Below are 26,563 nucleotides of genomic sequence, written 5' to 3'. Positions count from 1 at the left end.
CCTGTGTCTGCGTGGGTTTCCTCCGGGTGACTGTCTGTGAGGAGTGTGGTGTGTTCTCCCTGTGTCTGCGTGGGTTTCCTCCGGGTGACTGTCTGTGAGGAGTGTGGTGTGTTCTCCCTGTGTCCGCGTGGGTTTCCTCCGGGTGACTGTCTGTGAGGAGTGTGGTGTGTTCTCCCTGTGTCTGCGTGGGTTTCCTCCGGGTGCTCCGGTTTCCTCCCACAGTCCAAAAACACACATTGGTAGGTGGATTGGCGACTCAAAAGTGTTCGTAGGTGTGAGTGTATGAGTGAATGTGTGTGTGTCTGTGTTGCCCTGTGAAGGACTGGCGCCCCCTCCAGGGTGTATTCCTGCCTTGCGCCCAATGATTCCAGGTAGGCTCTGGACCCACCGCGAGCCTGAATTGGATAAGGGTTACAGATAATGAATGAATGAATGGATCGCATGAAGGACTGAACTAACACGGCCTTGTGCGCAAACGATCACCCTCATTCCTTTGTGTACATATTCCCTGTGTGCTGCAATATGCAGAAATAAAGACTAATTTATGTGGGAATGTTGACTATGTTGACCTTGCCTCAACCTCATTGATAATAAAGGTTGTGAACAACAGGACTAGAACATGCATTTTTGTTTGTATCAGAGAAAATCAAAAAGAAGGGGAACACTTTCTGGAGGGTTTTTGCGTCCGAAAAGAAGTGGAAATATTTCTCCTCGTTATCTACTTTAAGGCTGACTCTCCTGTCTCTTTTCTCTCTGTGTGCTGGTATTTATCGGAGCTTTACGTGTCCCACTGTTGGCCCAAATTCTTCTGCTTCAGCCTTCAGATGTCCTAGCAACTGGTTGAAGGTCACTGCAAGGTCAAGTGTAACCTTGGATACTCACAATGGGGGAAAAAAACCAAAGAAATAAAGATAAATGGCTTTCCCTGCAGTGGAGATGTAATAAAGCTAACAATTAATGGTAATTTACATACACCGATTGGCCAGAGGTTTGTCAATACCTGCTCACCCAACATTTCTTCAGAAAGGGACGGTGTTAATTGGTAGCCTCAGTTTGTGAAGGCTTTACAATAGATGTCAGAACATTTGATGGGATTCAGGGAAGTCATCTCCATCCAGAGACCTCTGGAACTGTTTTAGTGATTTTGGTATTGTTCTGAGCCTCTTAAAGAGAGGATGTTCATGTTCATAGATCACGGTCTGGAGCCATTTTCAGAGATGCACGGTAGCCCTGAACTTTCCTGGATTTTACCCAAAGGAGCCTGTATGAGTGGGTAAAAAAATGTCTGAATTATTTGTACCAAACGTTAGCTGATGTTTATCCTGCAAGCCCCGTTGTACAAAGTCGAGGTGGTGACCAAGTGTGTGAATAGAGCTGGTAATGTTCTGGAGAACCGCAGTGAACGTATGTAGTGCTTCCTGCACACACAACAGTGTGTGTGTGTCTGTAGTGAGAGCACATCTGACATGGACTACCTCTAGTTGTACGCTACGTGTGTAAAAGGCAACTCCGGAAAATGTCCAGACGTGAATCTCCGGATAGTTTCCGGAGGTCATAAATGAAAACGGCTTAATGGATGTAAACAGTATACTCAGTTGTTTACGCTTGTGTGGTATAGTGTGTGTGCTGCGAGAAGTACAGTACTCTTGATCACAGACTGGCTTGTTATGAAGCTCCTCCCCCGACTGTGAGTGATCCTGAGCACCTCCTCATTCGTTTGGTGTGTGATTAGTTCACTGCACAATGTGGGATGAACTTCAACAGGTTTTAAAGCATACTTACACTTATATAAGTGTGAAGTGCAAGGCTGGTTATTGGGCGTGCAATTTGCAGTATGCCACTCGGTGTACGTGTTAATCAATCACTTAACTATTATCACTTTAAACATGCAAAACTGAAGAAGCAAACTTCAGACACCTGATATGTCTTGTCCGAGCAACTGAATTTGGACCAAGGGTGAAACTGTGTGTCATGTTCCCTGTTACTCTATATGATGCTCTTCAGTGCAGAGTTAATGAAGGTTAATAGCTGTGTTTGATCACTGCCGAAGTGGAGGTTGTGTCTCTGGAGCTCTACAAAGGCTGTACTGTTATCTTTGGAGCAGAGCCTTCATCTTTCACCAGGGTTTCATATGTCATTCGTTAGGAATATAGGTCTCTCCCCCAATAGCTAACACAAACCCCTCCACTTGTCTGTCCTTATGAACTTTCTGGAAGCTATATCACCTATATGTGCTGTACTACCATCAGAAGTATTTGAATTCAGTACGTTTAGAGCCATTGTTTTTATGCATATAAAGCTAATTTTGTTATACACATATAGCTTGTATCTCCATAGAAATGCATCAGTTGTGGAGTGCAGTAGTGGAACTGTGTTTTGTGGAGTGATGGAGCACCATACAGTTTCTTTGTGGATGAGTTGGAGTTGTTTACATGGCCCTACAGTCATTGCATGGACTTGTTCTGTTGAGAGGGTTTATTTATTTATTAATTACTATTATTATTATTATTATTATCAAACTAATGTTTATTGGTGAGAAAACTATTAGCTTTAAAACTACTGTTTCTTGTAGAGTACTGCATAAAAGTCTTAGCTGGGAGTCAGGTTCCTCCTCTCTTTTGAGAGTCCGTATGTCGGCGTATACGAGTTTGACAGCGGTGTTTTTCAGGCCGAGTTGCTTCCTGTTCTGTTCTCCTCTACTCCACTTCTTGGCTCCACTCCCTTTCTTGCTCTCTTCTTTACAAAGGGTGTGTCTGTTCACCTCGCTGTGTGTAATATCCCTCAGGGGCTGTGCCTCCCCCATTTTTCCTGCTACTGCAAGTCTTTTACCATTTTAAAAGTTTACAATAGATTTTTTAGAAGATTTTTTTAGTTTGTAACAATTAATTTATTCTGCACTAACGTATTAATGTATAGAGCCACACTGTCATTACATTATACTTACATTATATTGTTTTTCATAACAATGTAACTAACTAATCTGGTATACATATGAATTCACCAACTATTTTCTATGCATCGTTAAGGCAATGCATTTGTAAACAATTAGTATAATGAATAATTATTTTTCAACAACAAGAACCAATAAACTCTTCTGTCTGGTTGCAGTCCCCATTAAAGGGAACGTCTGCAATTGTGGGGAAAGGCTGTTCTCTCATTTGTTTACGTTTAGAAGCTCAGCATCGTTTGAGGTAGAAGGGTTTGTTTGTGGGGGATGGGGGGGACTGTTGCTTGTACATGGCTGAAGATGAACTTGTCTGTACGTTTTTGTTCACTGTTTGAACTACCACATAAACTCAGTTGTTTTTTGTGGCACTTTTAGTCTGTGTTTATTTTCATGCAGTTAGCGTTCTACCAATTTTAGAGTCAGTTCCATCTACAGCAAAATAAGTAAATATTACCCACATATGGAGCAGGAATAGGGCAACATCCTCATCTCATTGCATGAGAGAGAGAGAGAGAGAGAGAGAGAGAGAGAGAGAGAGAGAGAGAGAGAGAGAGAAAGAGAAAAGGGAGAGAAAGAGATAGAGAGGAGATAGAGAGAGAAAAGAGAGAGAAAGAGATAGAGAGAGAAAAGAGAGAGAAAGAGAGAGAGAGAGAGAAGAGAGAGAGAGAGAGAGAGAGAAAAGAGAGAGAAAGAGATAGAGAGAGAAAAGGGAGAGAAAGAGAGGAGGGAGAGAGAGAAAAGAGAGAGAGAGAGAGAGAAGGGAGAGAAAGAGAGGAGAGAGAGAGGAGAGAGAAAAGAGAGAGGAGAGAGAAAAGAGAGAGGGAGAGAGAGAGAGAGGGGAGAGAAAGAGATAGAGAGGAGAGAGAGAGAGAGAGAGAGAGAAAAGGGAGAGAAAGAGATAGAGAGGAGAGAGAGAAAAGAGAGAGAAAGAGATAGAGAGAGAGAGAGAGAGAGAGAGAGAGAGAGAGAGAGAGAGATTATACAGAACCTGGGGGTTCATACGCAAGTTAGACTGGTTTTGAGCATGCAAACCAACTGGAGAGGTAGCTAATTAGGAGGACGCATATCCTCAGAGGTTCATAGTTCATAAAAAGGTTTAAATTTCATCAATATTTGAATATTTCTTAACAATATAATCACATGGAAACTTCTGAAAAATGTATGTAGCTAAGTTGCTAAGCTAGGTGTGAGTTAACAAACTGTCCATAAACAAAGGCCATTATTTCAGGGCATTTATTTTTGTAGTTTTTATTCACAGTACATTAGTATGAAATAATATTTCTATGTCATAGATATCCCCAGCTATGGATCTGCTTCCTCGTAGGGAAGAACAATTGATTTTCACACCCTTCTTCTCTGTTCGTCTACCACTTCTGTGATCGATAAAGTCTGTTTTTCACAATTAGAGGTGTAATGTCTCACTGTTTCACATTGATCTCTTTGCCCTGACTTGCTCTCTGCTACGTTAATGGTTCTGGAGGAAATACAAACAGGTCTTACAGGCTTGTTCTAAAGCTGGAGAAGAAAGTTTACACAGTCTTATCACACTCAGAGGGCTGAGGGGTGAGATGTGGGTTTAGCCTGTTTTTGAGCTGGAGCCATATTACTGTGAGGCTTTACTAACACATGAATGTCAAGGGTTTCTCAGTGTTTGCCAAATGTTATGAAATCCCTTGGAGAACAAAGGCAACTAAAATTACATTTCTGCCAAAATAAAATCCAGTAAAAATCCCAAATATATTTGGTGTATGTTTCGGCCTGAAGCTACATGCTAATGTAGCTAGTAATCCAACAGATAACTAGAGGCTGTGCACAATTAGCATTATGCTAACTGCTTATCTATAATCAGCTCACTCATGACAAAGCATGTATGTCACTCAAAGCACAGACACAGTTCAGGCTTAGAAAGCATGTAAACGAGTCTAGTTTGCTGAACACGTGTGGGATAATTTAAAATTATTACTGTCCCGCCAAAGCCTTTTGCTCTCTTTAGCAACAACAGTAGTTTATCTAGCTTGGATATTCTTCACAGTGAAATAACTTGTAATCATACTGATTCTGTCAGCTTCATATTCAAAGTTGTCATTCCACCTTAAATGGTGCAGCAATTCAGTTTCGTTTTACAGACGCCAGAATGTATATTGTTTAAAGGTTAAAAAAAAAGACATAAATATGAGCTCTAAACCAGCCTCGTTTGTGCAAATGAAAAGAAAAAATTATAAGAACTTCTGTTCCGTTATAAAATCTTGATGTGTTGATGTGTTATTTTGGGTGACTAGAAGCCCAGAATCTATTTTACAGTTTAATAACATGAACATTGCAGATTTAATTAACTGTTAACTAGCCAGACCCTAATAGGAAGGAGACGGCGGACCACTGTTGACCCACTGAGGACAAAGCTGGAGGTCCACTAGTGTTTTACACAGCGTTTTTTGGGCGGACCGCTGGTGATTAAACAGAATTTTAGACAAAATGCCACATTTTTCCATTCACAGTCCAATTTACATTTTTTTCTTCATTAGGTTCTTTTTGTTATTGTTTATCAATAAGATTAGTAAATAATTTAAATCCAGCACAGGGTCAATATTTTTAGCATAATATTTTATATCAGGCTTATACTCATTATTATATCTCTCATAGTTGTTGGTAATATTTGTATTAGCTTGTTTTTCAGAATAAAAGTCTCTGTGAGTGTAAAATCTGTTTGAGGAGATTATAAATGAGTTCTATCCTGTACAGGACAGTAATCTGAGTGGTCCGACGGTGGACCAGCAGTGGTCTACAGTCAGTGGTGTGCCAGTCTTTTTATGCCAGTGGACAGATATATGCTCGCTGTCTAGGGAGTGTATTCTTTAAGGAGGATTCTATTAGATTTCCTGTATTGCAGCTGTTTAAAATCAGATTCCTCATAAACCTTCACATTACTAAGTAGACGCTCTTATCCAGGGCCACATAGATAGTCTATAACCAAGAACAGAGGAAACAAGTTCTCTGACTACCCCAGGTTACTGTTTTTTTCCGAAGGTTGGCCTCCTACGCCGTCGACTGAATGTGTGCCAGTTATTTGTGGAATGTTCTTTAAGCCGCAGCAGTGTCAGTACTACGTTAGACCATTGTGGTACAGAACAGAAGGTTTAGACACTGAAACACGGCATATTTTAGATTTTGAGTTTTATTTTATTATATTTTATTTTTCTCAGTGTTGCATGAGCTGAAGGACTTATGTTTTTCACTCTTTCCACTCAGGAAATGATAATGCTTCTATTGTTTCTTCATGGAAATGTGGATTTGTAGATCAATGGCAACCAGTGTAAGACCATTGATGGTCATGGTTTAAACAGAGCTAATAAATAAATAAATAAATAAATAAATAAACAAATATATATATATATATATACCTTGTTGTTACCTTATTTTTAATTTTTGTAGATTGTAGATATGATGGAGCTTTCTAAAGCTAGAAATCATAAGCTGTCGTCAATCTCCACGTGGCTGAGACTTCAGTGAACTGCTTAAAACACCACTGTACTAATGGTAAATTAAAAATAAACCCGTAGACTTCATTTACTCTGATTATTGATCGTTTTCTTCAGGTAAATCTTTACACTAGGTGTTGGTACATTTCATTGAGGATTCGATTGCATTCAGACACAGGCATAAATGAGCTTAGCTTACTGATGTGGTGGATGATCACAAACTCGATTGTGCCAGCATTTACACATGGATGGAAACTTAGGCTCATGTGCAGCTGTTCATTGCATGCTTTTCTGTAGAGATTAGATAAACTGTGTGTACACAACTGAATCCCTGTGTCAGCAGCGAGTGCACTTTAAGGTGGCTGAATTCACTACACACACACACACACACACAGGGACATGTAAAGCAGGCGGTGTTGGGTACAGAATGTTAAACAGTTTAATGGCTGCAATGATGTCATTTTTATTTCGATTTTTTCCCCTGCACTGTATCAGTCTGATTTTTTCTTGTTTATTTTCTTGTCGATGCAGGAGTCAACCAAAGGTAAGCTTTCTTATTTGGATCTTGTCAGTTTGCTACATTTTTGTATGGAAATATAACATCTATTATCTGATATTGAGTCTGCATCTGAAGTGTTTACTTCTTACTTTCTTGACTTGCTGTAATTGTCAGTGTTGCTCTTGATCTCATCTCAGGTGTTTGCATATGATTACTGCTTCTGGTCCATGAATGAGAAGGACACAGGCAAATATGCAGGTATGCCACAAACAGTCAATAACATTACTTTGTGTTTTTTTTCCCCAGAAAAATAGAAGATGAAAATTCATTCATTATCTGTAACTCTTATCCAGTTCAGGGTCGCGGTGGGTCCAGAGCCTACCTGGAATCATTGGGCGCAAGGCAGGAATACACCCTGGAGGGGGCGCCAGTCCTTCACAGGGCAACACAGACACACACATTCACTCACACACTCACACCTACGGACACTTTTGAGTCGCCAATCCACCTGCAACGTGTGTTTTTTGGACTGTGGGAGGAAACCGGAGCACCCGGAGGAAACCCACACAGACACAGGGAGACCACTCCTCACAGACAGTCACCCGGAGCGGGAATCGAACCCACAACCTCCAGGCCCCTGGAGCTGTGTGACTGCGACACCTACCTGCTGCGCCACCGTGCCGCCCCGAAGATGAAAATGTTTGTTCTATTCATTTACTATTTAGTTCTTTTTAACTATTTCACTGTTTCCAGGAGCGTAGGATACAATACTCACGAACATCTCCAATATAGGTTTCCACCTTAAAAGCATAGCAGCAACTTCCTTCAAAATATGCAAAGTACAGCAAAAGAAAAATCTTCATCCTCAGTTTGTAAAACATGAAAGTACTCACAGTGGACAGCCAAAGTCCAAATTGTATTCCGAAGAATAACAAATCAGATTTATTAAGGTATTTCAAAGTCCAAAAAAATTCAAATTTTAAATTCTACCTTAAATGGTGCATTAGTTATAGATCTGTGCTACAGTGTTACTTTTTACACAGAAAAGTTATATATATAAATATTCATTCATTATCTGTAACCCTTATCCAGTTCAGGGTCGCGGTGGGTCCAGAGCCTACCTGGAATCATTGGGCGCGAGGCAGGAATACACCCTGGAGGGGGCGCCAGTCCTTCACACGGCAACACACACACTCACACACACTCACACCTATGGATACTTTTGAGTTGCCAATCCACCTACCAACGTGTGTTTTTGGACTGTGGGAGGAAACCGGAGCACCCGGAGGAAACACACACAGACACAGGGAGAACACACCACACTCCTCACAGACAGTCACCCGGAGGAAACCCACGCGGACACAGGGAGAACACACCACACTCCTCACAGACAGTCACCCAGAGGAAACCTACGCAGACACAGGGAGAACACACCACACTCCTCACAGACAGTCACCCGGAGGAACCCCACGCAGACACAGAGAGAACACACCACACTCCTCACAGACAGTCACCCAGAGGAAACCCACGCAGACACAGGGAGAACACACCACACTCCTCACAGACAGTCACCCAGAGGAAACCCACGCAGACACAGGGAGAACACACCACACTCCTCACAGACAGTCACCCAGAGGAAACCCACGCAGACACAGGGAGAACACACCACACTCCTCACAGACAGTCACCCAGAGGAAACCCACGCAGACACAGGGAGAACACACCACACTCCTCACAGACAGTCACCCGGAGGAAACCCACGCAGACACAGGGAGAACACACCACACTCCTCGCAGACAGTCACCCGGAGGAAACCCACCCAGACACAGGGAGAACACACCACACTCCTCACAGACAGTCACCCGGAGGAAACCCACGCAGACACAGGGAGAACACACCACACTCCTCACAGACAGTCACCCGGAGGAAACCCACTCCTCACAGACAGTCACCCACCCAGAATCGAACCCACAACCTCCAAGCCCCTGGAGCTGTGTGACTGCGACACTATCTGCTGCGCCACCGTGCCGCCCTGTATATATATATATATAATGGAAAATTCATATTAAAAGGCGACTTTATTAATTCACTTCATTATTATTGTATGTGTTTAATGTTTAAGCTTTTGTTGGGTTTTGATATTTGGGATTGATGTAGAACTTTCATTTTGTTGCATGAAGTTAGACAGCAATATTGGTGTCTGGGGTTTAATTTAATACAGTCATTGACAACACACAAACATGCAGCACCTCCTGATGAGGCGCCATGAAAAAAAAAAAGTAGTGTTTCAGAGAAATGTGCTGATTAATCATTGTTCCTATTAAGAGACAGGTTTTCCATGTTCGTGAACTGAGCCCATGATAAAGAAAGAAAACCTGTAAAACCAGTTGAATGCCAAAAGAGCATGATGAGCATTTTACAAGGGATCATGGCCATTATTACTCACTGCCGTTCATTTAACTGAATAGCGATATAAGAAGCATATTGTCATTGGAAGAGTCATAGAGTCAGAGTCTTTCTTTTTCTGTTTCACACAGATATGTGAAGCTGTTTCTGTGTGTTTATGTGTCTCTCAGGTCAGGAGGTTGTGTTCCAGTGCCTTGGAGAGGATCTCCTGGATAATGCATTCCAGGGATACAATGCCTGTATATTCGCTTATGGTCAAACTGGTAATGTTACTTTACCTTCTGTTTACTGTATCTGAATGTGGGGCGGCACGGTGGTGCAGCAGGGAGTGTCGCAGTCACACAGCTTCAGGAACCTGTAGGTTGTGGGTTCGATTCCCGCTGTCTGTCTGTGAGGAGTGTGGTGTGTTCTCTCTGTGTCTGTGTGGGTTTCCTCCGGGTGACTGTCTGTGAGGAGTTGGTGTGTTCTCCATGTGTCTGCGTGGGTTTCCTCCGGGTGACTGTCTGTGAGGAGTGTGGTGTGTTCTCTCTGTGTCTGTGTGGGTTTCCTCTGGGTGACTGTCTGTGAGGAGTGTGGTGTGTTCTCTCTGTGTCTGTGTGGGTTTCCTCCGGGTGACTGTCTGTGAGGAGTGTGGTGTGTTCTCCATGTGTCTGCGTGGGTTTCCTCCGGGTGACTGTCTGTGAGGAGTGTGGTGTGTTCTCCCTGTGTCTGTGTGGGTTTCCTCCGGGTGCTCCGGTTTCCTCCCACAGTCCAAAAAACACACGTTGGTAGGTGGATTGGTGACTCAAAAGTGTCCGTAGATGTGAGTGTGTGAGTGAATGTGTGAGTGTGTGTTGCCCTGTGAAGGACTGGCGCCCCCTCCAGGGTGTGTTCCTCCCTTGCACCCAATGATTCCAAGTAGGCTCTGGACCCACCGTGACCCTGAACTGGATAAGGGTTACAGATAATGAATGAATGTATCTGAATGTTTTTGCCTTGTTAGTTTGTGTGGTCACCACGTCCCTCGATCATTAAGAGAAAACCTTCAGTTTAATGTGCACAGTTTGTGTAAAACATCATTCAATTGTGCACTCACAGCTTTTGCTGAATTACCATTAAAATCACCTTAAATGGGAGTAGCTGCACATGAGCCTAAGATCACCATTCTTAACGTTAAGCTTGGGCCAGTGGGGTATTAACCCCCAAACATCTTGCTGTTGAACACTGGAACTGTGTTGTCTGATGTGAGAGAGCACCGTCCAATACATTTCAGAGAAGTTAAGAGTGTTACTTCTTATCCAGGTGGTGAACTCACAGGACTCATAGCACTTTGTCGCTATGGTAACCGCCTACTTAAATCCTAGCCACCACCTGGGATGCCTTATTTGATGTGAACTTAACACACATTAACGTCTCGTAAGTGAAGACTTTAGCTGTGATCAGCCATTTTCGATATAAACATGTTTCAATTCTGATTTCAGGCTCAGGAAAGTCGTACACCATGATGGGTTCAGTGGAGGAGCCGGGGCTGATCCCACGGCTGTGCAGCGCTCTGTTCGAGAGAACAGTCCGAGAGATGAGAGAGGGAGAGAGCTTCACCGTTGAAGTTTCCTACATGGAGATCTACAACGAGAGGGTCCGAGACCTGCTGGACCCCAAAGGGTGAGAAACACAGGAGAACTTTGACATATTTTATATCAAATCTGTCATCACTGACAAATAAAGGAATCTAAAGAGAAGAGAGAACCAAGAGAGCAGATGATGTCTTTCAACGATGTAAAAAAAAAGAAGAAAAGGTGATGATATGAGTCTGATACATGAACTGAAGCAGGGGTTTGTGTTCTCTAACATTAAAAAGGACCCAAATCAGCTACCTTTATGTTACCAACCAACAGTGTTTAAAAAGTGGCACCAGGCAACGAACAATGACTGACTCTGCACAAATATTTGCACATGAAATATTTAGGATGTATTATCAGAAATGTCATTTACATACTGTTCTCTGGAAAACGTCTGTTGTGAAGCTAAACAGCAGTGGACAAAGTCATGATGAGAGCTGAAAAAGCACTGCTCTGAACAGTTTAATGCACAGTTACAGTGTATTTGCCCATGTAACATAATTCACTGTACATTAAGAGTTTAAGCACGTAGTGTAATTTCATGTTTATCTTTATATATTTATGTAACCATCCTATCCCCAAAAGATTCTTAACTTGCAGTGTAACTGCATTTTTTTTTGGTGATACTACGGTTATTATATTACTTTCAAATATCAGAACTCAAGTTTTGTTCCGGGCGGCACGGTGGTGCAGCAGGTAGTGTCGCAGTCACACAGCTCACACAGCAGGGTGACAGTCTGTGAGGAGTGTGGTGTGTTCTCCCTGTGTCTGCGTGGGTTTCCTCCGGGTGACTGTCTGTGAGGATTGTGGTGTGTTCTCTCTGTGTCCGTGTGGGTTCCTCCGGGTGACTGTCTGTGAGGAGTGTGGTGTGTTGTCCCTGTGTCTGTGTGGGTTTCCTCCGGGTGACTGTCTGTGAGGAGTGTGGTGTGTTCTCCCTGTGTCTGCGTGGGTTTCCTCCGGGTGACTGTCTGTGAGGAGTGTGGTGTGTTCTCCCTGTGTCTGTGTGGGTTTCCTCCGGGTGACTGTCTGTGAGGAGTGTGGTGTATTCTCCCCGTGTCTGTGTGGGTTTCCTCCGGGTGACTGTCTGTGAGGAGTTGGTGTGTTCTCCCTGTGTCTGTGTGGATTTCCTCTGGGTGACTGTCTGTGAGGAGTTGGTGTGTTCTCCATGTGTCTGTGTGGGTTTCCTCCGGGTGACTGTCTGTGAGGAGTGTAGTGTGTTCTCTCTGTGTCTGTGTGGGTTTCCTCTGGGTGACTGTCTGTGAGGAGTGTGGTGTGTTCTCCCTGTGTCTGCGTGGGTTTCCTCCGGGTGACTGTCTGTGAGGAGTGTGGTGTGTTCTCCCTGTGTCTGCGTGGGTTTACTCCGGGTGCTCCGGTCTCCTCCCACAGTCCAAAAACACACGTTGGTAGGTTAATTGGCGAGTCAAAAAAATTGTCCATAGGTGAGAGTGTGTGCATGAGTGTGTGTGTGTTGCCCTGTGAAAGACTGGCGCCCCCTCCAGGGTGTATTCCTGCCTTGCGCCCAATGATTCCAGGTAGGCTCTGGACCCACCGCGACCCTGAACTGGATAAGGGTTACAGATAATGAATGAATGAAAGTTTTGTTCCCACAGTGATAATTTATGATATATTTATAACTTTCCATTTCTGTTCTCAGGAGTTCTCAGGCATTACGAGTGAGAGAGCACAAGGTGTTGGGTCCGTACGTTGATGGCCTGTCTCGTCTGGCTGTGACCAGCTATAAGGTTCTGCTCAGTTTCATTCATTTATTGATACAGCTCATGAATCAGTAAAGTACAGGACCATCTAGAGAATGCTCACTCACCCGTCGTCACATCCCACTGAACTCTCTATTGTGTAACCACTACCTAGGTGGCAAGTAGCTGCAGATCATATCTGATAAGATTTCAGCTGTTCCCCCTGTTCTGGTGCTTTATACACCTTCACATTCAGAGAGTTTTAGGCTTATTTCCTCTGCTTTATTTTTACAGGATATTGAGTCGTTGATGTCAGAAGGGAATAAATCTCGCACAGTAGCAGCCACCAACATGAACGAGGAGAGCAGCCGCTCACACGCCGTCTTTAACCTCATTCTCACGCACACACTCAGAGACCTAAAATCTGGGGTAAGAGTACACACACACCACACACACACACACACACACACACACACACACACACACAAACAAACACAATCTTGCTGTACTCTGCCTATTGTTGTTGATGTAGTTGATATCCTAGTTTTTGTTGTGTACTTCACTCTACTTGCCCACTTTGAAATGCATTACAGATAATCCACCTCCATTTTGCCATTTTTCCTTCCACTTGATACCAATGGCAATGCTGTAAACCTGTAGCATGTTGCAACACACAGCATGGAAGTCTTTTTTTTTTTTTATAACCATCCATCCATCCATCCATTATCTGTAACCGTTTATCCAATTTAGGGTCGCGGGGGGTCCAGAGCCTACCTGGAATCATTGGGCGCAAGGCAGGAATACACCCTGGAGGGGGCGCCAGTCCTTCACAGGGCAACACACACACACACTCACACCTACGGACACTTTTGAGTCTCCAATCCACCTACCAACGTGTGTTTTTGGACTGTGGGAGGAAACCCACGCAGAGAACACACCACACTCCTCACAGACAGTCACCCGGAGGAAACCCACGCAGACACAGGGAGAACACACCACACTCCTCACAGACAGTCACCCGGAGGAAACCCACGCAGACACAGGGAGAACACACCACACTCCTCACAGACAGTCACCTGGAGGAAACCCACGCAGACACAGGGAGAACACACCACACTCCTCACAGACAGTCACCCAGAGGAAATCCACACAGACACAGGGAGAACACACCAACTCCTCACAGACAGTCACCCAGAGGAAACCCACGCAGACACAGGGAGAACACACCACACTCCTCACAGACAGTCACCCGGAGGAAACCCATGCAGACACAGGGAGAACACACCACACTCCTCACAGACAGTCACCCGGAGGAAACCCACGCAGACACAGGGAGAACACACCACACTCCTCACAGACAGTCACCCAGAGGAAACCCACGCAGACACGGGGAGAACACACCACGCTCCTCACAGACAGTCACCCGGAGGAAACCCACGCAGACACAGGGAGAATACACCACGCTCCTCACAGACAGTCACCCGGAGGAAACCCACGCAGACACAGGGTGAACACACCACACTCCTCACAGACAGTCACCCGGAGCAGGAATTGAACCCACAACCTCCAGGTCCCTGGAGCTGTGTGACTGCGACAACTACCTGCTGCACCACCGTGCCACCCCATTTTCTACCGTATCTACCTTATTTCTCCTGGATATAAGTTTTTGCTGCTGTAAGGTGTGATAATGTTTGTTCTTGTGTGTGTGTGTAGACAAGTGGGGAGAAGGTCAGTAAACTGAGTTTGGTGGACCTGGCAGGCAGCGAGAGAGCGGCCAAAACCGGAGCTGCTGGAGAACGGCTGAAAGAGGGCAGCAACATCAACAAGTAAGTGACATACATCAGTTACAGCAAAAAAATGTACTGCTCATTCCCGAATCTGCTTTGTATTGTTGAACTGGATGTTGATGATAATGACTGTGTTTGTAGGTCTCTCACTACTCTGGGTCTGGTGATTTCAGCACTGGCTGACCAAGGGTCTGGAAAGAGCCGGAGCAAATTCGTGCCTTACAGAGACTCCGTACTCACTTGGCTACTGAAGGTGCGCGGCTTTCATTTCACACAAAACAGCATCATCCCATACCCCCCAAGCCCTGTATGTCCATACACATCCAGACAGCCCTTCCAAATGTGAATTCAGAAACATTAAGTGCGCCCAATATTGATCAGTAGAATGGGACAAGCCTATATGAGCCAGAGGTCACCATGCTCAAAGCCAGCTGTAGGCTAAAGAGCCATAAGGACCACCCTTGGAGTGATGGGGCACCCTTCAGTACTTTTGAGTGGAGGAGGTTCTTATTTTTGTTGTCCATTATCAGTACCTAACATCATTAATGAATGGTTTTGTGACTGCCATCAAATCATCACAGCAGTGTTCCAACCCATAGTCTAAAGTCTTTCCATGTGAGTAGAAGCAGTTGCAGTTGGAGTCAAACCCTCTGTTAATATGCTGAATTTCAGAAGAAATGCTGGATTAGTGGGTGTCTACAAACCCTTTTTACATACAGTGCATGTGATAATCCTTTGTGTGTGTTTATCTACAGCAGTTATCTTCCTGTTCAAACTGTCTCCCTTGGTGTGAAGAACAGGGTTTATCTAAATAATGATATTCAGTCATTCATTGAATGAACCGTTTATCCAGTTCAGGGTCGCGGTGGGTCCAGGGCCTACCTGGAATCATTGGGTGCAAGGCGGGAATACACCCTGGAGGGGGCACCAGTCCTTCACAGGGCAACACACACTCACACCTACGGACACTTTTAAATCGCCAATCCACCTACCAACGTATGTTTTTGGACTGTGGGAGGAAACCGGAGCACCCGGAGGAAACCCACGCAGACACAGAGAGAACACACCACACTCTTCACAGGCAGTCACCCAGAGGAAACCCACGCAGACACAGAGAGAACACACCACACTCCTCACAGACAGTCACCCGGAGGAAACCCACGCAGACACAGGGAGAACACATCACACTCCTCACAGACAGTCACCCGGAGGAAACCCACGCAGACACAGGGAGAACACACCACACTCCTCACAGACAGTCACCCGGAGGAAACCCACACAGACACAGGGAGAACACACCACACTCCTCACAGACAGTCACCCGGAGGAAACCCACGCAGACACAGGGAGAACACACCACACTCCTCACAGACAGTCACCCGGAGGAAACCCACACAGACACAGAAAAAAGACACATTGGTAGGTGGATTGGCGACTCAAAAAGTGTCCGTAGGTGTGAGTGAGTGTGTGTGTTGCCCTGTGAAGGACTGCCGCCCCCTTCAGGGTGTATTCCCACCTTGCGCCCAGTGATTCCAGGTAGGCTCTGGACCCGACGTGACCCTGAACTGGATAAGCAGTTACAGATAATGAATGAATGAATGTCCTGTATTTGACACTGCTGGGCTCAAGCTAATATGGGTTTCTCCTCTGTGTGTGTGTTTTAGGACAGTCTGGGTGGTAACAGTCGCACAGCCATGGTGGCCACAATCAGCCCAGCTGCTGATAACTATGACGAGACTCTGTCCACCCTGCGCTACGCTGACCGGGCCAAGAGCATCGTAAACCATGCCGTGGTGAACGAGGATCCAAATGCCAGGATTATCCGGGAGCTGAGGGAGGAGGTGGAGAAGCTCAGAGAGCAGCTCACTAAGGCTGAGGTGAATATATTTATCGGTTGACCAGTTTTCTGCCAATAATCTTTACAGCTTCCACCACATCTCCCCAAATTTAATCACATTCAGCTCCATCCATTAACGTGTTATGAGACATGGAATGTCAGTGGCCTGTGCTGAGTAAGAGAAAAATTGTGCTCTGTATGAGAGAAAATCTAGGCCAACAACTCTCTCTCTCAGTCTCTCATCAGTGGAGGACTGAGACATAACCAGGAACTGACTCGTGATTCTCCTAAAGATAACGCTGAGCCAAGCAGGTCCTGAATGTCTGCACACAAATATAACATTGATTTCAAGGTGTTGTTCTGACCTCCAAATTCTCCGGTTATAAATTTCTATCCAGTCTCTATGAATCAGTGTATCCTGCGGAAAATTAAATGTGAATCACATGGGAACCTGGGTGTCTGTGTGCACATGACCAGAGACATGGAGGAGGTAAACAAGAAAGGAAAAGGCATAATGGTAAACAATGCTTTAGGTGCTCGGTTGTTCTCATGGTTCTTTGGATTGATTTAAATCTTCTCTCTCAGTCCATGAAAGCCCCAGAGCTGAAGGACAGGCTGGAGGAGTCTGAGAAACTGATCAAAGTAATGACAGTCTCTTGGGAGGAGAAACTCAGAAAAACAGAAGAGATCGCTCAGGTAACACTCACTATTACTGTCCCTTTAATGACATAATTATTAGTCTTTAATATATACGTAACTTTAATACTTTTTACAAGTGGTAGGTCATTGATAGTGTTTATTGATAGTCAGAAAACATGTTATTTCTTACTAATTGAAGGAATAAGGTTTAAAAGACCGTTGGTCCCCCCCCCCAACGGTGTTGGGAAACTCTAATAGGCGTCTTGCCTGTGACGTAGATGGTGGACAACACTCTAGAAGCTGCACTTAATTTAATGAAAAATGAGGAAAAGGTGTGTTGTTTTTGGCTGCAATCATTCAATGTACAGTGGGACATCTGTGAACAAATGGCCCAAAGATCCCAAAATAACCAGAAAATGGACTAAATTTGTCCACTTTAAACGGGCACTTTGGAAAGGACCATCCGCTCACTCCGTTATCTGTAGCTCATTTCACTGGCGCTTTTCCAACAATATGGACATGTAAGGACACCAACGAAAGGTGTTCAAGAGCCTCTGTAACATGGAGGTAAACAGGGTAAGGACACTCACTTCGCCTGTTTTAGTTGGTGTTAGTTAGCGTTAGCTTGACTCGCTAAACTCGGTGGCTCAGATTATACTCGGCTACGTAGCTGCATTACGGAGGTTTATAGTGTCGGATGAATTCGAGTTCGACTTCGATCACATTTACAAGAATAACGGTACCTCTACATTTGAGTTTAGCTTATTGCTAGGCTATTGTCATAAATAATGTTGGTTATTTAGCTAGATACTGTCATAACAGTCAGTCATAACGGTGTTTTACCGCGGCGTCGTTCAGCTGTTGTCCACCAGTGACGTCACGGTCGCGTTCAAGAATTTCCGTAGCGAGCTCGGGTTTTTCCGTCAATTTAATAAAATTGTCAGTTTTAAAGCAAATTAAGCTGCTATTTTCATTTTAATTCATACTTATATCTGTCAGTAACTAAAATAATGTGAAATATTCATGGAGGTCCATGAAGTGGTGCTTAGCCTTTAAATAAAGTGAAGAGTGAGTGATTCATGAGAAGTTTTTAATGCCGCAGCGAAGCCGAATCCCAAAATGTCCCCCTACACCCTCCGTAGGGCACAGTGTCGGTTTAACGGTTAGTGCACTCACATATTACGTTAGATATATGTCGAAAATAATTTTTAGTGAGCTGTAAGGTTCGAGTTTGATTAACGTCTAATTATGGTCTGTATTATTATTTTAACTTAAAGGCTAAACATCACTTATACAAAAACTAAGTGAACACATGCACTGTTACTGTTTATTTGATGAATTTATGATATTGTACAAAAAAAAGGTCAGTGCAAAAGCTGTGGTAAATAAAACGAAATTCTGCACATGTGTAAATTCATAATCCATACTTGAATAGTGACAAAATAACGTTTAAATTAAATTTTTTTACTTGGAAAATCAACAAAACCATGGTGTTGAAACCTATACGTAATAACTATCTTCACCTCTGTTTGGAAGTGGACTGAAAGTTTAAAATCTACATTTTCAGTGTAATGTTTCCCCTTGCTTCAATAAGCTGTGAGTCAGGAATTATTCATATTAAGTTACAACACGGTTCTGTTACTGCTATTAATAACAGGAGCGACAGAAACAGCTGGAGAGTTTGGGGATTTCTCTCCAGTCGTCCGGGATCAGGATGGTGGAGGATAAGTGTTTCCTGGTGAACCTCAACGCAGATCCAGCACTAAACGAACTACTGGTTTATTACTTAAAGGTGTGTCAAAATGGTTCTGGACTTTTAAAAACGTATTATCACTTACAGCACGAGCCTTTGTGTCACTACTAAAATAGCAAATCCATAGACTTTTGTGGGGTGTTAACAGTGAGCAAATCAAAAAGGCAAACATAAAAACAGTGGCACTAAAAAACCCTGAAGACATAATAAACTAAATAAACTGGAGCATGAATTCATAACTGTGTTCTGTCACAACTCCAAAAGGAGCATTTAGAGGCTGTTTCAGTGCTCTGTGTTGTGTGTGTGTGTGTGTGTGTGTGTGTGTGTGTGTGTGTGTGTGTAGGATCACACTATGGTGGGCTCAGCAGACTCTCAGGACATCCAGCTGTGTGGGATGGCCATTCAGCCTCAGCACTGCATTATTGACATCACTCCAGACTCAGGAGTGATCCTTACCCCAAAGAGAAATGCTCGGTATTTATACACACACACACACACACACATTTGCTTATAATTTGGTTGAATACTCATCAGCACTGTGTAAAATTAGAGAGAAATTAGATGCAGGTTCCACCTTAGCATTAAAGTGTTTGGTATATGCATAGATTCTAATACATTATGTTGAGTGTGTGTGTGTGTGTGTGTTTGTTTCTGTGTTTCTAGTACCTGTGTAAATGGTGCTTCTATCTCAGCCCCAGTCCAGCTTCACCATGGCGACCGCATCCTCTGGGGTAACAACCACTTCTTCAGGTTTGTTCTCCATGCTTTAATATAATTTGCAGAACACACTGAGACAGGACACTGTGTAATTGATGAAGGAAAATATGTTTGTTAGTTTTTTTTTTCTCCACAATGGGAGATTGTTTGGGACTGGATTTTATAGGATTGTTTAAAGGGATTATTGGGAATGGCAATAAAATCAAATCAAATCAAATTTATTTATATAGCGCTTTTCACAACTGATGTTGTCACAAAGCAGCTTCACAGAATTCCAGTAAGACAAGATTTGACATGAAATGTAAAGACAAATGTAAAACCCTCAAGTGAGCAAGCCAGGGGCGACAGTGGCAAGGAAAAACTCCCCCAGCTGAGGAAGAAACCTTGGGAGGAACCAAGGCTCACAAGGGGTGACCCATCCTCCTCTGGTCAATCTACTGGTGATGATAGTTAGTAGTCCATGAGAACTTCAGTGTAGGGACAGCTTCAAGGCACTTGGTGGTTGCTGGAGCGTGGGCAGCTGGTCTGAAGCGTGGAGGAGGATCTCGACAGTCATCCATCAGTGTCCAGACAGACAGGTGGGCAGTCGTTTACTCGGAAAGATGTAAAGGGATGGAATTAGTTTTGAACTGTTTTGTGTTTGTAAAGTAGAAAATATGAAAATTTCCAGAGTGTGGCTAATGACTCCGGCAGATCTGACTATGACAGCTTTAACTAAAAGGAGAGAACCAGGAGGACACACAGACACGGGAGCATCCTGAAACACTGGCATCCCTCCGCTCCACCGTCAACAAACCTGAGTGATCGCGAGAAGCGGCGGGACGACAGCACCAGCGTCTCAGTTTACTATAATTCCCTGTGTCCATGGACCCCCCGGATCTGCCGCCTTTATCTATGGGGGAGCATTAGCTACCAAATGATAAACTAAACAAATGAGTTTTTAGCCTACATTTGAAGATTGCGACTGTGTCTGAGTCCCGAACATTTTCTGGAAGATCATTCCAGAGTTGGGGGGCTTTATAAGAAAAGGCTCTTCCCCCAGCTGAGGCCTTCTGAATTCTGGGAACATTTAAAAATCCAGTATTCTGTGATCTGAGTAAACGTGGAGGCTCATAATAGGAAATTGTATCTTGAAGATATTCAGGAGCAAGCCCATGTAGAGCTTTATATGTTAATAAAAAAAATTTGTAGTCAATGCGGAATTTAACAGGCAGCCAATGAAGTGATGATAAAACTGGGCTGATATGTTCAAATTTTCTAGTTTTAGTGAGGACCCTAGCTGCAGCATTTTGAACTAGTTGAAGTTTTCTTAAATTGCTGCTGGTGCATCCTGACAGTAGTGCATTACAGTAGTCAAGCCTTGAAGTAATAAAGGCATGTACTAATGTGTCTGCTCCTGAAGGGTTAAGGCATTTCTAATCTTAGCAATATTGCGAAGATGTAAAAAAGCTGTCCTAGTGATACTACCTATGTGTTGATCAAATGATAAATCCGGGTCAATTATGACACCAAGATTTTTTGCTGCTGAACCAGGTTTAACTGGAAAGTTAGCTAGATTTAAAATTAAGTCTGATAATTTATTTCTTGTCACTTTTGGACCCAAAAGCAGGACCTCTGTTTTGTTGCTGTTTAGAAGGAGGAAGTTACGCAACATCCAGCCTTTCACGTCTTTTACACAGTCCTCTATTTTCTTTAATCTGTGTTTGTCATCGGGCTTGGCTGAAATATACAATTGTGTGTCGTCTGCGTAACAGTGAAAGTTAATGTCATGGTTTCTTATAACTGTGCCTAGCGGTAACATGTATAATGTAAATAATAATGGTCCTAAAATAGAGCCTTGTGGAATTCCAAATCTTACTTTAGAATAATTTGAATTTAGATTGTTTACTTTTACGAATTGATAACGTTCCGTTAAGTAAGATTTGAACCATAATAGGGCTGTCCCTGTGATTCCAACCATGTTTTCTAACCTTTCTATGAGAATATTGTGGTCTATTGTATCGAAGGCTGCGCTTAGGTCAAGAAGCACCAACACGGATACGTGGCCTTGATCAGAGGCAAGAAGAAGATCATTTGTTATCTTGACTAGAGCTGTCTCTGTACTATGATGTTGCCTGAATCCAGATTGGAATTTTTCATATATATGATTCTTATGTAGATATGAACTAAGTTGTTGGGCCACAGCTTTTTCTAAGATCTTAGACAGAAATGGCAAATTAGAAATAGGCCTGTAATTAGACAGTGTACTAGCATCAAGATTTGGTTTCTTGATCATAGGTTTAATAACTGCTAGTTTAAAAGCTTTGGGTACATGGCCCAGACTAAGCGATGAGTTTACTATAGTTAAAAGAGGATCAATAATAGCTGGTAGTACTTCTTTGAGCAACTTTGTGGGAATTGCATCAAGTGTGCAAGTTGTACAGTTTGCGGAGGTGATAATCTTCTCTAGTTCTAATTGTGGGAGTGGGTAAAAGGTTTCAAGTCTTTCTTTTACAGTTATATTATGTTTTATTTCATTCACATCAGGTGGCAGCCAGGATGGATTTGATCCTGTGGCTAGAGTTTGTTGTCTAATATTCTCAATTTTATTATTAAAAAAGTCCATAAAATCTTTACTGGTGAGAGTTGCTGGAATTAGTTGTTCAGAACCTGCTTGATTTTTTGTAATTCTAGAAAACACACTAAACAGTGCTCTCGGATTATTTTTATTATGGGAGATCAGCGAGGCCAGATATGCTGAGCGAGCTTTAGTGAGGGCATTTCTATACTCTATAAGGCTGTCCTTCCAGGCAGAATGGAACACTTCAAGCTTGGTTGATCGCCATTTCCGCTCTAGTTTTCGTAATGTTTGTTTTAAAGTACGGGTCTTATCGTTATACCATGGTGCGAGCTTTTTCTGTCTTATACTTTTATGTTTAAGTGGTGCTACCTTTTCTAAAGTAGATCGACAGGTATTTTCTAGGTAATCAGTTAGTACATCTAGGTCCATTGGGTCTGATGGAGTTGGAACTGGGGTCGATAGTTCTGGTAGGTTTTCTATAAATTGTAGGGCGGTAGATGGTTTTATTATACGCCTTGTAGAATAGCGAGGGTTCTTACATATATTATGGATAAAACGTAGCTCATATGAAATTAAGTAATGATCGGAGATTGCTGAGGATTGCGGTAAGATATTAATTTTGTCAATGTTAAGACCTAGTGTCAGAACTAAGTCTAAAGTGTGGCTGCAGTAGTGTGTAGGCCCTGTTACATTTTGAGTAATACCAATAGAGTCTAGGATTGAGGTAAATGCCTTTTTTAGTGGGTCACTTTCCTTCTCAAAATGGATATTGAAATCTCCTACAATTATAACTTTATGATTGCACACCGCTAGGTTTGTAGCAAAATCGCTGAATTCTTTCAGAAATTCTAAGTAAGGCCCTGGTGGTCTGTAAATGTTGCATAATAAAAATGCGTCCTTTTTTGTGACCGGATTTGTAATAATAGTGGGGAGAACCTCAAAAGAAGAGAAGGTGTCACACTGTTTAAGACTAATTTCTAGGGTATTTTGGTAAATTACACATACTCCACCTCCTTTGCCTGATATTCTTGGGCTATGTGCATAATTATAGCCTAGGGGGGTGGCTTCATTTAGTGCTAAATATTCATTTGGTTTAACCCACGTTTCCGTGAGACAGAAAACATTGAATTTATGATCACTTATAATATCATTTACGATGAGTGCTTTTGAGTTTAGTGATCTTATGTTGAGTAACCCAAATTTTAGTTCTGAGGTGTTGCTGCTAGGTGTTGTGTATGATTTAATATTGATTAGGTTGCTGAAACAGGCTGATTTTGTTTTTCTACTTTTACATTTAGTTCGGGGGAAAGACACAGTCTCAATACAGTTGAACCTGGGTGACGTCTCAAGACAGTTCGCAGACGGTCGGTTTAGCCTGTCTGTCTGCGGCCTGGTCCCGGCTCTGGATTGTTAGCAGCTATCTACTCTGCTGACTAGCTAAAAGACTATGTGCTATACTGCAAGAAAGTAAGGCAGCACCCTCCCGCGTGGGGTGGATACCATCCCTACCTATAAGACCAGGCTTGCCCTCAAAACGTAACCAATTGTCTATGAAGCCCACTTGATTTTCGGAACACCACTTGGACATCCAGCAGTTTAATGCCCAAAGTCTGCTGTAAGCTTCGTCGCCACGCCGCATTGGTATGGGGCAAGAGCAGATTACGGCATCGGACATCGTCTGGGCCAGTTTAATCACCTCTGTAATATTACCCTTAGTTACCTCAGACTGCCGCAGACGAATATCATTGGCCCCTACATGAATGACTACCCTCGAATATCTCCTATTAGCTAACAGTCTAAGGTTGCCACTAATATCCGGCGCTCTGGCTCCCGATAAACAGCTAACTGTTACTGCCGGCGCCCCTAAAGGAGTAGCTAATTTCACGTGCCGAACAATAGAGTCTCCTATAACCAGAGCACTCTTAACAGGCTCCTCAGCGGGTGCTTCGCTGAGCAGGGCAAACCTGTTTGACACGCGAATCGGAGGAGCGCGGTGTCCCGGTGGGCTAGCTTTGGCCTCAGCGTTAGCATCAGCCTTAGCTTTCCGGCTATGACGCCGAGACGTCACCCATTCACCCCGCTGTGAGGGCTCTAACGCCGGAGTCGTGGGGGTGCTAACTCTCCCTAAGGCACCCGGAGTTGCTAACACTGAATCTCGCTGTTTATCCCTCAACAATAATAAGCTCCGGATGCGCACTTCTAGCTGGTCCACTTTATCCACCAGAGAGCTAACTAGCTGACACTTACTACAAATACAACCACTATATTTATCGCTAGAGGTGGAAAAGGGCGTTAAAGTAAACATGCCACACTCTGAGCAGGCAAAACAGCCAGTAGTAGCCATGGAATTGCAGGTACTTACCGCTTTTAGTGAATTTTAGTAACTTACACCAAGAACGTTACTCCAGGGTCCGGTGGCAGTTTTTGTGCCTCTGTAATGAATATTCCTGCGGAGACAATCTAAAAGATAGATCTATGGATGGTTAGTAGGTTATAAAAACAGATATAAATATAGAAATAACAATGGAAACGAGTAAACAGGAAAACCCGAGCGATCAAAACAGCTTCCAAACGGGTACAGAAACAGCCAAAAACCAAGCCAAGCCAAAAATGAGTTCTAAAAGTCTAGATGGATTGGAGGAAATGGATTTTAATACTTCAGTTTAAATTGTAACTTTACAGAAGAAGGAAAATTTCAATGGAAGTCAATGTTAAGAGTTTTTCCAAGTAATTTTGGAGCATTTCTACTGGTCCATTCGCTATGAAATCATCACACTGAAGGACAGCTGCTGTGTTAAAATGGTGTAGTCATTTAAAAAGGACAGCAATGGAGATGTTTTTCATTGGACAGTGAATATATGAGATAAAGAGTGCAGTAACACTGAAATTCTGATTGTGGTTTATTAAGAGCCATTAAATGATTGTGTCTAACTGTCCTGTGTGCTTTTGTCTGTTCACTCAGGATAAACCTGCCGAAGCGTCGGTCTCGAACCGCGGCTGAAGGAGAGGAGGGTGGGGGAATGGAAACTGCTCTGAGTGTGGAGCAGCTGGACGTGGATCTGGACAGAGTGAGCCAGGGCTCCAGTGAGATCACCTTTAACTTTGAGTACGCACAGACCGAAGTCATGATGAAAGCACTGGGCCACGACGGTGAGAATCCTGGGGCACCTTCTAGTCGTCCTTGGGACGTCTGTGGGCCAGTTTCCCAACCATACGTTCAGAATCGAATAGAGTCATGTTCAAGGTCGTGGACTCTTAGGGGTGTTCCACTCTCTCTTTCTGTGTCTCCTTCTGAACGGTCTCTGTGTGCTACCTGTTATGTCTGTTCCACTCTCTCTTTCTGTGTCTCCGCAGACCCAGTGCAGAGTGTGATGCAGTGTTTGGAGCGGAGATATGAGGAGGAGAAGCGCAGTGCCCTGGAGCGGCAGCGTGTACAGTACGAGGAGGAGCTGCAGCGCCTGCGCAGGAGCCTGGGCCCCGAGAGACCAGTACAGGGAGCCAGCGAAGTCACACCACAGAACTCCTCACACACCTCAGAGAACAGGCTCCAACAAAGCAGTGATGACAGGTCAAAAAATGTTCCACACTCAAATTTGCATAAAACCCCTTGTTAAATGTGTTCTCCGTAGAGGAAGCGAACTCCTTTTCTTTTACAAACTCGTCACAATGCCCCATTTCCCCAAGGGGGCTTTAATCTGTGGAATGTGCTGCTGTGTTTTCCAATAGAGATGTATTCCCTCATTCATCTAACCCTGATGGAGCTCCATCCAGTTTCAGATGTGGTAGAGGGGTGTTTGTGATCCAGAATTATTGACTGTGGTCAAATCTTCAAAGCTATATTCTAATATCTAGTGTGAAACCCTACTAGAAGAGTTACGTGTTACAGAGCAAAAGAGGGACATACACTTTATTAAGAAGAAATATTGGATGAGCAGAATTCTCATGGTGACATGGTGTATAGGTTCCATTATATTAACCAGCGATGCTTCCACGTATATGTGCTGCTGGGTTCTCCAGTGTGTTACTGAATGCTGACTGTAATGTGGTGTGTTTGTGTGTTTGTGTGTGTGAATCAGAGAGGTGGTCTTATCTCGGAGTCTGAGGAAGCTTAAGGAGCAGATTGTTCGAGTGAATCTTTTGGTGCAGGAAGCCAGCTTCGTCGCTGAGGAACTCAACAAGAAAACAGAGTACAGCGTCACCCTGCAGATCCCAGCGGCAAACCTCAATGCCAACCGCAAGGTCAGCACACATAGTTCAGTGTGTATGTGTATATATAAGAATATAGCAACCATTTTTAAATTAAAATCTACCAACATCATTATATGTATATGGAAGGGGCGCCAGTCCTTCACAAGGCAACACACACACTCACACAGTCACACCTACGGACACTTTTGAGTCACCAATCCACCTACCAACGTGTGTTTTTGGACTGTGGGAGGAAACCGGAGCACCCGGAGGAAACCCACGCAGACACAGAGAGAACACACCACACTCCTCACAGACAGTCACCCGGAGGAAACCCACACAGACACAGGGAGAACACACCACACTCCTCACAGACAGTCACCCGGAGGAAACCCACGCAGACACAGGGAGAACACACCACACTCCTCACAGACAGTCACCCGGAGGAAACCCACGCAGACA

At 43.7% G+C, this 26,563-nt stretch overlaps 1 protein-coding gene across 4 annotated transcripts in view; it reads left to right on the top strand.

Annotated features, from left to right (window-relative positions):
* The window catches only part of kif13bb (kinesin family member 13Bb), a 52,493-nt gene that overhangs the window by 4,128 nt on the left and 21,802 nt on the right, over positions 1 to 26,563 (top strand). For 2 of the 4 annotated variants that reach the window (XM_066676503.1, XM_066676502.1), the window contains exons 4-18: positions 6,955 to 6,967; positions 7,120 to 7,180; positions 9,499 to 9,591; positions 10,789 to 10,969; positions 12,581 to 12,668; positions 12,915 to 13,049; positions 14,334 to 14,446; positions 14,549 to 14,660; positions 16,072 to 16,284; positions 16,830 to 16,940; positions 18,541 to 18,675; positions 18,980 to 19,110; positions 19,300 to 19,386; positions 24,876 to 25,481; positions 25,990 to 26,152. In XM_066676503.1, coding sequence (XP_066532600.1) covers positions 6,955 to 6,967; positions 7,120 to 7,180; positions 9,499 to 9,591; positions 10,789 to 10,969; positions 12,581 to 12,668; positions 12,915 to 13,049; positions 14,334 to 14,446; positions 14,549 to 14,660; positions 16,072 to 16,284; positions 16,830 to 16,940; positions 18,541 to 18,675; positions 18,980 to 19,110; positions 19,300 to 19,386; positions 24,876 to 25,481; positions 25,990 to 26,152 — 2,242 coding nt within the window. Of the gene's footprint in view, positions 1 to 6,954; positions 6,968 to 7,119; positions 7,181 to 9,498; positions 9,592 to 10,788; positions 10,970 to 12,580; positions 12,669 to 12,914; positions 13,050 to 14,333; positions 14,447 to 14,548; positions 14,661 to 16,071; positions 16,285 to 16,700; positions 16,735 to 16,829; positions 16,941 to 18,540; positions 18,676 to 18,979; positions 19,111 to 19,299; positions 19,387 to 24,875; positions 25,482 to 25,989; positions 26,153 to 26,563 lie in introns of those variants that run through there. The other 2 variants (XM_066676504.1, XM_066676505.1) reach the window with 2 other exon arrangements.

Source organism: Hoplias malabaricus, chromosome 7 (genome assembly GCF_029633855.1).
Source record: "Hoplias malabaricus isolate fHopMal1 chromosome 7, fHopMal1.hap1, whole genome shotgun sequence".
Classification (NCBI taxonomy): domain Eukaryota; kingdom Metazoa; phylum Chordata; class Actinopteri; order Characiformes; family Erythrinidae; genus Hoplias; species Hoplias malabaricus.
Note: the sequence above shows the minus strand (reverse complement) of the source record. Positions and strands in the feature narration are given on the sequence as shown.